Genomic DNA, 17,970 nt, shown 5'->3' on the forward strand with positions numbered 1-17,970 from the left:
TTTTGTAAGAGGGAGAGAAGAGCTGGCTTGTTAATGGACTGTATCCTGGATGACATTTCTGGACCAATCCACAGTTCCCTCTAACACACACTTCAAGTCATCTGGGGGTAAAGGGATACTAAGATCGACAACTAGTAGGCAAATGAATTCTTAATATGTGAAGAATTTCTAATGGTAATAGTTGTAATATCAGAGAACTAAAATTCAGGGACACAATTAGATCAACCCACAAAACACTGGGAACCCAGCCTCTCACACTCAAATCTGACCTGGGGCAGGGAAGCCCCTCAAATCTGGTGTTTCCGGTTGCCATCCAAGCTAAGGGCTCAGGTACCACAAGTCTAGCAGGAGAGCACCTGATTTTTCGCACCATGAGATCAAAAGGATCAGGGTATCTGATGAGATAAAAACCAAACACAGACAAAAAGACAAAGAGCAGTTTTGTTTCTTCAGTGTGATCAAACGTTTTCAATATGAAGTTTTAAGGATAAAGGCAAACCTGATTCTAATTTTAAAAACTGTTTTTTTTATTTTTTTTAGTTTTAAACAAGAGGACAGGGACTCCCCTGGTGGTCCAGTGGTTAAGAATCTGCCTTCCAGTGCAGGAGACATGGATTCAATCTCTGTTTCGGGAACTAGAATCCCACATGCCACTCGGCAACTGAGCTCTCACACCACTACTGAGCCCACACATTGTAACGACTAAAGCCTGCGTGTTCTAGATCCCATGCTCCACAACAAGAGAAGCCTGTAGGCCACAACTAGAGAAAGCCTGAGAGGCAATGAAGAGCCCGCACAGCCAAAACAATAAAGTAAAATAAAATAAATACAGAGGACAACTTGCATGATGGAACTCAGATTTCTAGGTGCAATTTAACAGAAGATAAGAGAATTTTAAATATTATGATATAAAAATGCATGCCAAAACTTCATGGCTTTCTTGAGACAAAAACCCTCAACGATGGAAGAGGAGCCCAATAGACAGTATCTTCTCAGCCACCAAACAAACCTGCTCATAATGTTCTGTTCAGACCATAGTCAAGTTGGCTCAAGTATTCTGGGACTCAGGCAGAAGATGGGAGGTTTTCCCAGATCATCCTGCAATCACAGAATTTAGCATTTCAGTATGTCTAATGATGCGTGCATGCTCAGTCGTGTTTGATTCTTTGCAACCCCATAAACTGCAGCCCGCTGGACTCCTCTGTCCATGGAATTTTCCAGGCAAGAATACTGCAGTGGGTTGCCACTCCTACCCCAAGGGATCTTCTCAACCCAGAGACTGAACCCACATCTCTTGCGCCTCCTGCACTGGTAGGTGGATTCTTTACCACTGAGCCACCCGAGAAGCCCCATATGAGAGTTATAATACTTGCATGAGGAGAAAATAAAATATTTAAATAAAAACTGAAACGTAGCAATTTGGACTTGGTAAACTAAGTTTTAAGGAAAAATTACATTCTAACTTTGGGGTGTGGACATATTCTGATATTTTAGAAAAGTCAGTTAATTTATTTGGACCATTTCCCTAACTGAAAAATGTGTGTCTCACAATTAAAAATTTTGAAGAGTTGGTGATAAAGTGAAGAAAAATCCTTGAAGAAATTGAAAGATTTTGACTTTGGGATGATAGGCAAAAAGAGGGAAAAGTTTAAAAACTTACTCATTTCTCCTTTGCTTAGTCTCTACAATCCCCCTCTCACTTTGCAATCCTGTAGGCTATATCTGGATGCAGGTCAAACAGCAGCAAGTTGAGAGTGCAGAGCAATGTAACGGATCGATGGAGATTTTGCATGGAACAGAGTTAAGTATGCTGAATCTTGAGAACCTGGGAATGAATCCTTGGTGCCCTGAGACCATGGTGGGGCAGGACAGGCCTTGGGGCCAGAAAGGCCTGGCTGGATCCTAGCACCTTGGCTTTGGAGGCACCTGGGAGAGTCATCAAGCTCCCAAAGCCTCAACCCTCTTATCTATAAAATGAAAACAAAGACTCTGGGGAAAGCTGACTGTGGGTGTGACCTCTCTTTATAAAATGAGGTGTGCCTAATGATTTGTATCACCATCCAGATGAGATGAGAACACGAGCCACATCCTGGTGTTTTGAAACACACGTCAGTGCCCAGAACAGCACCTATCCAAAGGGCAGGTCCTATCTGTCCAAAGAACGGTCTTCTGCTGATCATGCTGCAAGTGCCAGACCACGCAGCAAGTGCCAGGGTAGCGTCTCTGCCGAGCATGGACGCTTGCAGACATGCAGACACTGCTGTGTCCTGCTCACAGAGTCTGCGAGACAGAAAGAGAATAACAGAAAGCAGTGACTAGCTTAACTCTTTAACAGAGAACAAAGAAAAATGAAAATGACTGGAAATGGTGTTTAACTGAACCCATTTATGCACTGTCATTCACCCTGTCTGCAAAAGAAAGTTAGCAATTTTCTGACTGTTCTTATACCTGAAAGTGAAACTGGCTCACAAAATAAAAACATACGTAATCCAGTGTCAAAAACTGGTGATTTATAGAAATCACCCCGTTTATTTTTTCCAATAAAGAGGAAAAAAACAAATAAAACATGTTTCAATAATTCAGTGTTTGAGTCACTGGCAAATACTGTCTGTATCATTCAACAAAAGTGTCCCAGGTCATGAGCTCCAGGCATGCTGATGGCCACAAATCTTCCACGGTTCAAACGAAATGGAGAACCCACACGTGAGGACGATGTCAGTTGAAAACAAGATGCATTATCACAGTATGCATAAAAAGAAGGTCTTTGAAAAACATCCAGATTTTTAAAGGAATGAAAACACTCCTGTTTTGTTGTAGCTTTTGTTCCCTTTAATTGTTAATTTTTGGTTTTCGGAGTAAACATTTTTCGCCATGAGGAAGGAGTCGTATGACTTTGTAAGTGGAAACCAAGTGGCCACTGGCTAATGCAAATGCCTCCCATCCCAGACACAGAGCTCTTCTGTCCCCTCAAAACCCTCTTTCATGATTTCTGTTATGGTTCAGAAAGGTAAATAAAATGATTTCAAGTATTCAATTCCTATCAAAAATTGGTATCAAAAGTAATAAAGGACCTAATTTCTTTATAATTCCATGTTTTAAAAAATAACTTAAGAAGCAAGAGGTCCGGCCCTTTACTTGTATAAATACCACAGCGTAACTAGAGTTTCTTAAGACAACGTGGAGAGGAGTCTGTGTTTAGCACCTCGATCATTGATCTTAATGTTGGGAACGTTTCTGACACAGACGGAAGAGTCTTATAAGAAGGTGAAATACTGAAAGAGAAAAATGCAAAGAAAGGGTGTGAAAATCAACACAATTTTACCAAAAAAGGCAAAGCTTATATTACACCAATTCCTATTACAATATTCACTTTACAGTACTCCACATGCGTGACATCAGACAACATCACATCGCAGGGGGACCTGTGAGCAGAGCAGATCCTGTTGTAGCAATGAATGGGGTATCAGCAGGCTCCCATCATGAGATGCGGGTAAATTCAACCAGCCTTCGGTTGAATTCAACGCAAACACATCCCTCCGAGGCACATGCTAGACGTGGAACCTGAAGACACATGATTTGGGTCCAGCCTTGATCCTTATCAGCTTTAGTGGTTCCTCTCAGACCCACTTCCCTGTATTTGCAGCAAGAAGGACGGTATTCCTAACTCCCAGAGTTACTTACTCCTGGTAAGGAGTGTGGCTGCTGCTAAGTGGCTTCAGTCGTGTCTGACTCTGTGCGACCCCAGAGATGGCAGCCCACCAGGCTTCCCCGTCCCTGGGATTCTCCAGGCAAGAACACTGGAGTGGGTTGCCATTTCCTTCTCCAACGCATGAAAGTGAAAAGTGAAAGTGAAGTCGCTCAGTCGTTCCCGACTCTGAGCGACCCCATGGACTGCAGCCTACCAGGCTACTCTGTCCATGGATTTTCCAGGCAAGAGTACTGGAGTGGGTGCCATTGCCTTCTCTGAAGGAGTGTAGAATGGGTCTCAATTACATTGTAAACCTGTAGCTGCACAACATAAGGTGGCGTTTCTATTTTTTCCTTAAAATTAAAAGATCAACACTGTAAAATTATGCAGGAAACAGAGGCAAGGCCTTTGACCTTATGATCATGTTACTAAAATACATGTAAACTAGTAAACCTGAGACAAAAATATACCAGAAGGCAGTGTAACTGTTAGGAGTTTTCATTACAAAGCTAATGGAATACTTACAAATGGGACCAAAGTATCTTACAGAGACAAACTTCCGTTTTAAACAGAGCACGGATTATCCAGCAATTTTTAGAGTGGTTGCTATGTTGAACAGATATGGAAAGGCAAAACTGGAAGTTTCTATGATATTAAAAAAAAACCATGGAGAAGGAGCAAGAGTCAATAAGGTTAAATAGTGAGATGTGCTTAAAGATTAAGAGCAAAAGGAGAAGGCAGCAGCAGAGGATGAGATGGTTGGACGGCATCATAGACTCGATGGACGTGAATTTGAGCAAACTCTGGGAGACAGTGGAGGACAGAGGAGCTTAGCGTGTTGTAGCCCATGAAGTTGCAAAGAGCTGGACATGACTTAGGATTGAACAACAACAACAACAAAATTAACTATGAAACCACCTGTGAGTTTAATTTCAGCCCATATATATATATTTATTTATGTGCTCCTGTGGTGCTTTTGAAAACAAGAGCCAGGGAAGATCATAGTACTGGGCCCTCCCACAGTAACCGTCAGGAGTAATTTCTCGCAGCTTTCCCTGACTCCTATGTATTTTGTGCCTAAATTACAGTAAAGCATCACCTTCCCCAAACAAAGAGGAAAGGAAAAATGCAGCTGAAAGGCAGGTGCCACCACCCAGAGAAGTCTGAGTCAGGTCCAGCTCAGTTTTCAAAATCCCTCCTGAAAACTGACTCTGCGAGTCTGGGACAAAGGATCGATGAGCCAAGAGACAGGAATATCTGACTATATAAATAAGACACCTGTAACCCTTCCTTCACAAACTGGCTTCCTTATTTTATTCATTATTCATTTTTATCCATACACTCACCTGTTAAGGGGTCATAAATGACAACAAAAACATAGTAACTTCGAAAAGCAGATTAAATTCATTATATAATCATAACCCATAAAAAATTAGTACAATTCCAGTTTCACATCCTTTTGTCGACCCCTATCAAGAAGTTACCTTTTCAAGTTCATCCAGCTTTTAGCTATTTTGCTAAAGGCCTCTGAACCAGGGGCAGTCATAGCTTCAAAGTCAACCAACTGAAAGAGAAAGAGATTTAAGAATGTGGTTAAAGATGGAGGGGAGGCTCCCTTTGGGATTCGGTTCATTTATGTGTCTTAACATAAAACTCCACAGACTGGAATTGAAACCTTTTCCCTTCTGGCTCCAGCTCCAACATACCTTTCCTTTGGGAATTTTTCCTGCTACTTCTTTCCCACTTGCCATCAGCGCTCCCACAATCACTGAGTAAGCGATCACACTATTCAGATAGAGAACAATTACCAGTCAGTCCAGGCCACAGACGGTTACCACACTATGGACTTCCCATCCTAAAAGATGACATTGTATTTCTTTTAACACTTCTTTGGACATTAAAAGAATATTTTCATTTGTTCTAAAAATATTTGCTAATTTACTAAGAAAAATATTTACTGGTTTACTAATTTAGGGGTAAATGTGTAACAATAATATTTTTCTGAGACAAAGTTTCTTTTAATTAGGAGTTTTCTTTTCAATTGGTTTTCCTATTCTTATAGGAAAACACTGAATTAGAAAATGTGCCTGCTTTCTATTATTTTAAAAAATTCATTATTGGCCACATCACATGGCATGTGGGATCTTAGTTCCCCAAGCAGGGACTGAGTCTAAGCCCCCTGCATTGGAAGCATGGGGTCTAAACAGCTGGACTGCCAGGGAAGACCTTGCTTGCTTACATTTTTAACTGCATGAGGCTTGGCTTTAAAATGCATATATATATATATATATATATATATATATATATATATTATACTTTGTAAATGCAAACATATTATTAGAGTTTAACAATAAAAACTTTGGCCCCAAAGAAGAAAAAGAACGCATCTCAGAAAGTACTAACAGACTGGTCTGAAGGCTGGGTTATGTGCACTTCCTTCCTGCCATGTCCAGACTCACTCTGGGCTCTGACATTTGTATTATGATGCCATCTGTGTGCTTTGTGAGAGGCACCCCAGGATGAAGACAGCTAAGACAGAGCTCTTGCCTCTGCAAATGGACACCAGAGAAAGGGAGTCAGCCCTGCAGTCACCTAATAGGGAAGCCCTCACAGAGGCCATGGACACATGTGCTTTATCTTTGAAGGCCATGGGCAGGGCAATGGAGAGGAGAAGGCAGGGAAATGGCTGGCTGGGCAGGACAGGAAGGTGTTTGGACAAGCAGGGGGTGTGGTGGAGAGACCAGAGTGAGGATGGAGAGAGGGTAGATGACAGGAAAGGTGATGAGGCCATGGTAAACCAGGGCAGGGAGGAGCTGGCACTGTGCATCACGCCACTGAGTTGGCACCTGAGCCAACAGATATAAAGAACTGGCGCACAAAGAGGGAAAAAGAAAAGCCTGGAAACGGAGAGACCAGTTAGAAAGGTCAGTGCAAGAGATAAGCAGGGGGACTTCCCTGGTGGTCCAGTGGTTAAGAATCTGCCTGTGAATTACAGGGGACACAGGTCTGATTCCTGGTTTGAAAGGATCCCATATGCCTCGAGGCAGCTAAGCTGGAGAGCTGCAGCTACTGAAGCCTGAGTGCCTAGAGCCAGTGCTGCATAACAGGAGAAGCCACTGCAATGAGAAGCCCATGCCCTCTCAACACAGAGTACCTCCAGCTCACTGCAACTAGAGAAAGCCCCCACACAGCAATAAAGACCCAGTGCAGCCAAAAATAGAGAATTAAATGAACATTTTTTTAAAAAAGAAAGGTCAGTGCAAGAGATGAGCCAATCTGAGCTATGGCATGTGCAAGGAGCATGAGGAGAGGAGAGGTTTAGGAGGCAGAGTCAACAAGACTCAGTCAGGGACTGGACAGGTGCAGGGGCTGAGGGGGAGCCGGGGGTGACTGGAGTTGGACCTCCTTCTCAAGTGACACAGAAGCCCACAGAGCTGCTGCGTGAACACACGCGTGCACAGTGCCTGCAAGCGGTGGATGAACAGGCACATGGAGGCCCCCTGCATGTTACAGATCTAGTTAGCATTCCTATAACAGTTGTGCCTAAGGTACAACATTTCTGTTCCTATTTTACTTCAAGGCCATTTTTACCTCGTAAGTTCCAGGTGCACACATGTCTACACCACAGAGTGATCACCACCAGCCCAGTTTCCATCCATCACCACCAGTGGACGCCCTGCGCCCATTATGCCCAACTCCCAGTGCTTTTTTAATAGTACAAGAAAACTTACTACCACATTTAGGAGAGTTTTACTTTCTAAAGTATTAATCAGAGATCAAGACACTTAAGTATATGATTTTAACCAAAACATCTGAAATTCAAACATGTGCTAACAACAGCATACACCATTCACCTGATTCGCTGTACATGGTACCATACAAAAGGGAATAAAAACAAAGCTCTACAGACACACCCTTGTTTGAACGACACTTGAAAGACTCCTGATGAATTCGCGAAGTAGAATTCATTTATAACAGTAATAATACTTTGGGATGGTTGCTGATGCAAAAGTATTAAACTTAAGGGCTAAAGGTCAATTAATGGCCAAAATTTGGGGGCAGCAGGGTAACAGTCTGGGCAAACACCAGGAATTAAAGCACAGTGAGAGCATGTGTGCACAGAGTGAGATTTGGATACATTTTTGTGAATGAATGAGCTCCAGACTGTAAACACCAAGAGCCTTCTACTAGAACTACCTTCCAGAATCCTTGATGACGCAGTAGATCAAGGACATCACTTTCGGGTGGACTTTGGAAAATCAAAGTGGGCTTCTCGCCATTGCTAGGATACCTGTACTCATACCCACACAGCAAATGCAAGCAAAAGGCGTGTGTTCTTCACCACAAAACTGTCAGATTATAGGATATCACCCACCTGGATCCACGAGAGAGCGGCATTAAATTATAAAAATAATAAACTAAGGATAAGATTAAGTTGCAAACAGCATCAGCCTCCTAGGAAAAAAAAGATATGTGCTCATGAACTTAAATAATAGATTATAAACTCATTTTTATGAGGTGACAAGACACAGCAGAATCTTTTACTAGGAAGAGGATTATTTCATTCTTCTCCTACAAGGACCTACTTTTCATATCCCTGAATATATTATACTCTCACATCATTTTTTTCTAATGAAAGGGTATATGTACAATTTAGTTTTAAGCAGTATGCTCCCAGCTGCCTTCAAAACAGCAAACTTTTTCTGATAAACGTAGATATCTGTTTTGGTCTATAACATTATTTGCAAAGTCAAAATTAGGATTTTGCCAAGTCAAAAAAAAACATTAGGATTAAAATAAAACAAAGTGCTTATTAATATTGAATACACTTTCTCAGACTACAGGCCTCTCTACTCCAAGATTCTGATTAGCATCACCCCTCCCCCTACCCCCGCCACTGAGATTTAGGTGATCGATACACTTAATTATATATGTGTGTGCATGCTAAATCTCTTCAGTTGGGTCTGACTCTTTGTGACCCCATGAACTGTAGCCCGCCAGGCTCCTCTGTCCATGGGATTCTCCAGGCAAGAAAACTGGAGTGGGTTGCCATGCCCTCCTCCAATTATATAAAGGAACTTTCCAAAAGCCATGGGTATCCATTCCAGAACGTGGATGGAGCACCCCCTATACTCTCCACACAGTAACAGCTACAATCATGCAGGTGACATTGTAGCTCCTGGGGAGCAGGATGTAGCTCCCCGTTGAATCAGAAAGCAATGGTGGAGGAGCCTGCAGTCCAGGAAACAGTCACGTCCATCATGGACAACCTATACACTTAAATACTGACAAAGCTCCAATTTATGATAATATAACACAGTAACTCAGAGAAGGCAATGGCACCCCACTCCAGTACTCTTGCCTGGAAAATCCCATGGATGGAGGAGCCTAGTAGGCTCCAGTCCATGGGGTCGCTGGGAGTCAGACACGACTGAGCGACTTCCCTTTCACTTTTCACTTTCATGCACTGGAGAAGGAAATGGCAACCCACTCCAGTGTTCTTGCCTGGAGAATCCCAGGGACGGGGGAGCCTGGTGGGCTGTCGTCTATGGGGTCACACAGAGTCGGACACGACTGAAGTGACTTAGCATAGCATAGCATAACACAGTAACTACATACATTCCCCTCTCTCAGTTTCTGTAGTTATTAAATACGGAACTGTCTCTGTAAGAATATTAAAAGAAGTATTTCCTGGTTATTTAAGGCTGATTTCAAGCATAAATGTACGATCTCAGTGAAAGAGGACAAAAGAATCATAGCAGCATGGATAAAATGAAGACAAACAGAAACCTACCCCAAATTCTGATGAGAGAATCAGTACTTTTCCTTTTGCTGTTAGATCTTTATAAAGTGCATCTATTTCGGCATGATATAATTGTGTTCTCTCTTCTGTGGTTTGAGTTTCCACAGAAAATAGTATATTGCCAACCCTAGAAATACAAGAATGTATGTCAGAGGCATGTATTATACAATTCACAGAGCTAAACACGGGGACAGGGGTGTGGGGCAGCAGCAGGCGGCACTCGCTGATGTGGCAGGACATGCGAGGAGTGTCCACGCGTTTCTGAGCAGACTGCCGAGGCGTGTCTCGTAGCAGGCGGTTTTGTCACAAATAGATTTTGCTCAGTTTAACCGTACGTACTTTTTTAAAAAAACTTGTTTTTTAATTTTAATTTTTAATTGGAGGATAATAGCTTTACCATGTTGTGCTGGCTTCTGCCATACAACAACATGAGTCAGCCGTAAGTATACATACATCCTGAACCTCCCTCCCTCCCACCCCCATCCCACTCCCCTAGGTCACCAGAGAGCACTGAGCTGAGCTCCCTGTGCTGTGCGGCAGCTTCTCCCTAGCTGTCTGTTTTACACACGGTAATGTACATATGTCAGTGCTGCTCTCTCAGTTTGTCCCACCCCTTCCTCCCCCTGCTGTGTCTACAAGTCCTTTCCCTATGTCTGTGTCCCTATTCCTGCCCTGAGAATAGGTTTATCAGTGCTATCTTTTTAGATTCCATATATATATGTGTTAAAACACAGTAGCTGTTTTTCTCCTTTTGACTTAACTTCAATCTGTATAATAGGCTCTAGATTCATATGTACGTCTTTTATGAGCTTAAGCCAACAGAGGAGGAAATAACTTCACAGAGTACAACATATTTCAATGTGTTTCAGTTTTATCAGACAATCACTCTTTTACATCAGAAGAGCAGGAGCTGGGGCTGTGCACAGAAAACAAGTTCTGGGCCTCCACAGTTTCATTTTTTAAAACTCTGCTGCATGTGCAGCTCCATGTGAGGCCCGGGGCAGGATAAAAGTTCCATGCAACAGGTATTTACTGTATAACACCAGTACCAAAATGCTGCAAATAGTCCTTAGATCCTATGAAGAACAACAAGGCAAAGCAGCTGTCTTTATCAAGGAAAGGAGGGGGAAACAAGGTCACAGATTATTATGAGTCCATGCGTAGGGCGGTACCAGTTGATCAGAGGTTCAGAGGAGAAAGTTGATCTAATTTGGAAGATGTGGAAGAAAACAGAAAATGCTTTGTGGGAGAAGGGGCCAGAACTTGGTTGGGTCTTCAAGATGAGGCTGTGAGTGAAACAGATCCAAGAGGTAGGAGGTGACCTCAGGGAACAAGTCATCCAGCTGAAGCGGCAGGCCTGGTTCTGGCAGCAAAGTGCTTCAGGTAAAGCAGGAAGCACTGTTTGAGGCCATTGTTACAAAAGGCCTTGCCTGTCTGGCAGGGGAGATGATTTTGGAGTCAGCAGGCAGTGGCAGGGTATGGACTAGGGAGGGATTTTTGGATCCAGGGGAATACCCAGTGGGGTGGAGCCCACTGAAGCACTGGTCAGGCCCCAGGAGACCGGAGATGGAGATACGAGTCATGAGTCCTCGTGGGGGTCAGAGGCCCCAAGCAAGGCTGACAACAAATGGGATGAAAAGAGACAGCTGAGGAAGATGCTGTGTTTGGGGGAAGGATTTATGTACTCTTACTTAGTAGTTCATTTCTGCTGGGAACTGAATCATGGGTGGGTGAAGAGGAAGGAGACAATAATTTTACATCAATAGAAAACCCTGGAATTCCTTTTATGCGAGGAGAACCATCTTTATTGGGAAGGTACTTTGATAAGTGGCTTGGGGTAGAGATGGAGACCTCAAAGGAAAAGTCACAGAATCTTTGCTAAATGGTGTTTCTTCCGGAAGGCTGGTGTGAGTTCTGACATGGAAGCAAGAGACCAGGAGGCAGAAGGGCTGAGAGGATGTGGGGCCCAACGCTGAGCTGCCAGACACCCTTGATGCAGATGTGGTGGAGCTCAGGGCAGCAACCGAGGAATGCGTGTTGTGGGGAGGACAGTAACTGGGGAGGGTCAAGATCATGCCACCAAAGCTCAAGGATGTGGAGGCTCCGAGGTGAAGTTTGGATTTCAGATGGACATAAAATGATTATGACCACAAATTTTCATTTGGTGCTATTATATAAGCTGAAAAAGTGGAAAACATCCTAAATGATCAATGACAAGTAAAAACTAGTAGGAGTAACTCTATAATATTCCAAAAATAGAATACTAGGCAATTTTTAGAAATGCTTTTAAGAATAAGGTATGGGAAAATGTTCAGAGCAAGAGTAGAAAAGAAACAGGTTATAAAACAATATGTACAGTATAATCTCAGTTTTTAAGGAAACAATGATTTAAAATTTTTTATCTTTGCTTATCTATATTCTAAATTTTCAATGAGACGTACTTGTACTCCCACAATGAATTAAAACTATATTTAAAATTCCAATAACAGCCTTCAATCTGTCAATCTCTCATCTTTTTTTCACTTAATTGGTAAAAGTCTTCCTCACAACAAGCTTCAAAAAAGCTGGTTCTAGTGGTACACTGGACCTTGATAATCTCCATTTCAGGAGACAGCAAAAGCCCGGAATGTCCACCCTCCTCTGGCAATACCAGGTGTCTGCACACTTTCTGACACCTGCCCCCCTCTGTACACCCACACTTAGGAAGCGCACGTACTTGTCTCCCGTAATCGTAATCGTGAAGCCATCATATTCCTTCCCTTGGTCTTTGAGGCTGGGAACTTTGGTGTTCACAGTGAACCCATCCTTTGTTTTAGTATTAAACTGCTTTCAAGGAAAAAGAAAATTCACATTACTAGTGAGATTCATTGTAAATTCCCAATCTGCGGCGCCAACTCTGACTTTGATGTTTCTAGAAGGCTCAGAGAACGCAAGACATGGTGTCCTCTGCCCTGGCGGTTAGTGTCCAGGACGCCTGTGCCTGTCCCTAGGCCCCCATCCACTCTCTCAGCCCAAGTCACACTCCCCATGGCCCCTGCCAGAGGCCAGAAGAGAACCTCAGCGCAAAATGCACACAGCCTTTCTTCAGTGGCAACTCTCACTCCGAAGAGCTCCACTTGGGTCTTTTCTCTTGTTCATCTTAATTGGCAGGAACTTTGACACTTAGCAGGATAGCTGTATTCAATCCTACAACTCAAAATAGCACTATGCATTTTTGCTAGTGCTTCTTCAAAGTAGACTCTTATCTGTCTGAAAAGTACTCAGAATTTTGTCAACTGAGAATTTTATACACACACACGCACATACCCTAACTGTGCAGACCATAGAGTAACAAAGCAGAGTATTCTAAAGGAGTTAGAGGTAAGAATGGCTCTTAAGGGTGATGAGTATGAACACAGCTTTCTGTTTAAAACACTTCTGACAAACTGAAAAGCCAATAAATAGGTGTTGTCATTGCTCCAGAAACATTCTCCCCAAATTTGGTTATTGAGTGTAGCCAATATTGTTTAGGATTGGCAGACATGAATAAGAGAATCGAAGGTAAAATAGAAAGAGGTTGTGCTTCACAAAACACACTGGAGGAAAAGGTTGTCTAAAAACAGCGACCAGTGGGCATTCACTAAGGTCCAGGAAAGGGTGAACATGTGTGGATGTGGGCAGGAAGGCTGGCAGCAGGGGCTGAGACAAGAGATGTCTTTGTATGAGGACAAGGACTTTTAGGGGCAGAATGTGCTAACACTTAAGGGTATGCGTCAATTCTCTTTAATGCTCCCTGCATGCCTATAAGATAGGCCACAACCTCGATCTCACAAGTGAGGAAACCCAGTTGGTGAGATGCGGCAAGGTGAGGTCCTGCCTGAGCTGCACATGGAAACAGGGACCCAGGCCCTCATGACACCCAGTCCCTTAATTCACTAGCCATCTGCCCAGAGGGGAACTGAGGTACCTCTGAACCTGGCAGAAGGACATCGTGTAGAAGAACCTGTCAGGGCATCACATTCAACAAGCACTTTAAACGCAAAGGCATATTTTTATTTACTTCTATGTGTGCCTTTAGAAACACCAGTACACACCCAGCCTGCGTGGAGGCACGGTGTACAAGGCCACAGTGAGATGGCCATTCCCAGATATAGCCAAACAGGCAATGACTTTGCATTCGAAGTCAGACACTGGGTGGGTGGCAGGGTGATGCTGGGCCCCTTAGCAGCTCTCCACGCAACTGCAGCCTTTTGTGCATTATGCTTTTCTTAATACACACACAGACATACACACATACTATGGGCTTCCCTGGTGGCTCAGACAGTAAGGAATTTGCCTGCAATGCAGCAGACCTGGGTTCAATCCCTGGGTTGGGAAGATCCCCTGGTGAAGGGAATGGCAACCCACCCCAGTATTCTTGCCTGGAGAATTCCATGGACAGAGGAGCCTGGTAGGCTACAGTCCATGGGGTCACAAAGAGTGGGACATGACTGAGTGACTAACACTCTCACTTTTCACTTTCATATATATGTGTTACAATATCCCTCAGCTGCTTCCCTATTCTGCCTAATATAGTAAATTTAAATGCCGAAAACACCCACTGGAAAGCTGAAGACTAAAATCTGAGTCAGGCTCCAGTTTCCTTCTGTCTGGTGCATCCAGCAGTCCTTGGTGGGGCCATTCTGCCCCCTGGAGGACATTTGGGGAATTCAGGGGAGCGTGTGGCTGCAAGGATGAGGTGCGAGGGACAGTCACACAGGCATGACTCCCACTGGATCTGCACATGGATGAAGAAGCTGTTTGTAATGTAATAATTACCTAGGCCTGGAATCAGACTCCATTTTACCCTCACACGCTAAATATCTGTTACAGTTGAAATACCCACTGACTTTTCTAGAAATGCAAACAGCATATAAACTGAGGAAAGAGTATATCTGTACATTGTACAGAACTTTATTAAGTGTGGTTTACCATTATGGAAAACCATATCACCAAAGTCATAGCTCATGATACTTGAGTCACCAAATGACAGATCGCTGCAGGGCTGCCTCTGGAGCCGTCACATTCACCAAGACTTTACACACGTGTGCAAGCAACCGGCTACTTCTTTGTGGCTTCTCATGAAGATATGCCTGAATGCTAACCTACTGTTTCTTGCCTATAAATGACTTAGCTTTTAGAGCTCCTTTAGAGCACTATGGTGACCTTCTAAGGGGTTTTTTGAGTATGTGCATTCTTATGGATTTGATTTTAGTGTAGTAAAAGAGCCATCTGAACATGTTTGCTGAGTTAAGACGGGTTTGAGAAGACTGAGAACCACACCTCAGTTCACGAGACCCTCAAAATAACCAGGTTGGCCAGAAACAAGGCTCATCAGCACACAGAGCCTGGAGGAGAGCCAGGAGCGACGGCCCAGCCCAGTGAGCAGATGGGCCTGGGGCGCGGGGCCAGCTCGTGGCTTTGCCCATGACAAGATGCCTCCTGGTTATGCTTTAGAAATGTGTGAGCTTTGTCATACACAGAAATGTCTTATCATTTACTTGATGTACATCAGTCTTATCTACTATAGCTACAAGGAGAATATTTATTCAAGTTTTATGTTATAGGTCAAACTGTTAATTGAAAAAAATCAAATGTACCTGTTGTGGGCACATTTTGGGTAGTTTGGAGAAAAGGTTCATAAAGTTCTAATTTCTTAATGGATTATACTTTTAAAACAATATAATTATTTCCCCCTGATGGGCCCTTTATCTTGAATTCAAATCCTTCTGATACTGACGTTGCCACACCTGCTTTTCTCCAGGAGCATTTGCTTGGCCTACCTTTCAGCCTTGAACGCTTTGACTATCATCTTGTCACAGGTGTTTCCAGTGAACAGAGCACAGCTGGGCTTTAAAACACCGATCTGAGATGCTTGTTCTCTCAGGGAGGGAATCAATCACTCACGACATATCACCCATTATACACATTCCCTCCTGATCTTAATGTTCCCCCTTCTCTTTCTGTAAACCTTTAGTTGAACTGACTTTGCTTTCTTTATTGCATTTTCTTACCTTCTAGGGTCTGCTTTAATTTTGGTTATTATTCAGAATGTGTTTTTATCAGTGTTTTTAAGTGGCACACTTTATAAAACTTAAAATACTAATAACATTAACAAATATGCATCTAATGATAATAAGCTCTTCTTTCAAAGAGTACTAATTTTTTCCCCTAAAAACAATTGCTGTGATTTTGATGATAAATTTACCTTCATAATTGGAAGGAGGTCTTCCACTTTGTGGACCTTTTCCAGAGCTTCTCTAACTTCCAACAATCCTTTAGGATTATTAGCTCTTTAAAGGGGAAACAGAGAGAAAGCAACTAAAATTAACACAGAAATCAGTAATTAGTTACACTATTACCTTTAATTTAGATAAATCCTTAATTACAAGTGGCTCAATATTCAAAATGATGGACCACAACCGAAGTATCAAAATAAGGGAATAGTTCAATCTAATAAGTATTGGGCTACAGATGAGAATGAGGGAAACAGCAGTCTGTCCAGATGTGAAATAGGGAAAACCAGAACGGATGGACAGCCAGTGTCTATGTGGACATGCATGGGTCTGGGCTTGGTCAGAAAACTTTTGATTCTCCTATTTCAACTATGAAATTAGAAGTATATGTTTTTTATTCCTAAAGTTGCTCAAATGGAAGTATACTACTAGGCTTTTATACCAATTTTATATTTACTTGGTGACAACTAACCTTCAGAATTCTTTTTCCCCGGGCTTTTGACCACTGTCCTATCTACACGGCACAGCCTCTCAGTTGAGGGAGAATGAGTATTAAGGCTGAAATCCATCATTTAATCCCTAATTAAGAAATTTAAAGAAATATCCTGCTTTCACTGAATTTAAAGACAGGAGAGAGGCTAGAAAAGCCACAGGGCTGTAAGATTAAAAACACTCAGTTGAGGTCCATGGAGTTTGTAAAGCTATTTTAAAAAGGTTGATAAATGATTTGAAAGGCTTTATGATTCCAAACACTATGTAAAAATGTTATATATTCTGTTCAGTCTGTCAACAGGCGTGGTTTTCAAGTTTCATAAATATAACTAATGAAAAATATATAAAATCTATCCATTACCATGAAAAAGAAAATTGAAAGATTACCCATGATAAACTAGAATTCTATCTTTAATAAAATGAAGAATTTTCTCAAAATATTCCAGGTATCTCATGTTGATCACCTGACCCCTGTTAAGAAAAAAATATATGTTGAGAATGTTTTCACAGTGAGATATGTTCCATAGTATCTAATTTCAACATTAATTCAAAAGGACAGTAAGAGAGCTGTGAGAATAATGCAGCCAAGAGGTTTGGGGCATTGGTTTGTTTGCAGTCAGAGAACGGGAGATACAAATGCCTGTCTTAGCAAAACTGATGGTCAGCAACGGAGAGCACTCTGGAGGAAAGGTACCAAACTCAGTCCAGAGATGCCAAAGCAGGGAGAAAAGTTCTCAAGTGCTGAAATGAGGCCCAGACTTATTTGCCACTTTATCGTTAAGAATCCCTTCCCTTTCCCAGCAACATACCCCCTCCCGTTCTGTGTTCCTGACAGCGTTAGCTGCTAATACTCCTTCTGACTGTGTAATTTACTCGCTGTCTTCATCCCCTCCACCACTCTAAATAGTATTTTCCTCCCATTTTCTACCCCAACCTCCATTTTCAAAACTATCCCAAGACTCCCCTGGTGGTACAGTGGATAAGAATCCACCTGCCAATGACGGGGACACAAGTTTGATTCCCGGTCTGGGAAGATTCCACATGCTGCGGACCGACTAAGCCTGTGTGCCACAACTACTGAGCCTGTGCTCCACAACGAGAGAAGTCACTGCAATGAAACTCCGTGCATTGCAACAAGAGTAGCTCTCACTCGCTGCAACTAGAGAAAGCCAGCCTGTAGCAATGAAGACCCAGTGCAGCCCCAAAAATAAATAAATAAATTATTTTAAAAACAACAGCAACAAACCCTCCCAGAACCTCATGTATAGCCAACACACTGACACATGTGTCCAAGAGCACACAGAGTCAACTACTCCCTGAAACAGCTCCCTGGGCTCCCCACTGGCGTGTCAAACATGAGTTAAGGAATTCACTCCAGCTCCCAAACGTGTTCACCTGCTTTTTGCCCTGGGGCTTCCTGGCCTCCTGGGGCAACCACATCCCCGCAGCTGCACACTCACCCCCACTTCTAACCCACCACCAGTGCTCCGACCCTGCCTTCTCGTGTCCACTCGTCCCCTTTGGCTCACTTTAACAGAGCTTTCCAGACCTCTGCATCAGTGCACCCGAACGTTACACAACTTTCTAACCACTCCCTATCCCTCCAAGGGAAGTCGCTGCCTTTGCCATCTGTGGCCGAAGTGATCATCCAGATGTACAAATCTGTTCAGGTCACATCTCTGCTTCTGAGCTCTGAATGGCTATCATTTCCAGACAGAAAATGACTTAGCATG

General features: G+C 42.9%; 1 protein-coding gene across 1 annotated transcript in view; it reads right to left on the reverse strand.

The window, feature by feature from the left end:
* Nucleotides 1-2,488: 2,488 nt before the first annotated feature.
* TTC13 (tetratricopeptide repeat domain 13) overlaps nt 2,489-17,970 on the reverse strand; it is an 80,763-nt gene continuing 65,281 nt past the window's right edge. The window contains 8 exon segments of the mRNA XM_027531116.1: nt 2,489-3,272; nt 5,173-5,252; nt 5,395-5,473; nt 8,064-8,143; nt 9,483-9,618; nt 12,208-12,317; nt 15,718-15,802; nt 16,625-16,708. Coding sequence (XP_027386917.1) covers nt 3,158-3,272; nt 5,173-5,252; nt 5,395-5,473; nt 8,064-8,143; nt 9,483-9,618; nt 12,208-12,317; nt 15,718-15,802; nt 16,625-16,708 — 769 coding nt within the window. The 3' untranslated portion in view covers nt 2,489-3,157.

Source organism: Bos indicus x Bos taurus, chromosome 28 (genome assembly GCF_003369695.1).
Source record: "Bos indicus x Bos taurus breed Angus x Brahman F1 hybrid chromosome 28, Bos_hybrid_MaternalHap_v2.0, whole genome shotgun sequence".
Classification (NCBI taxonomy): Eukaryota; Metazoa; Chordata; class Mammalia; order Artiodactyla; family Bovidae; genus Bos; species Bos indicus x Bos taurus.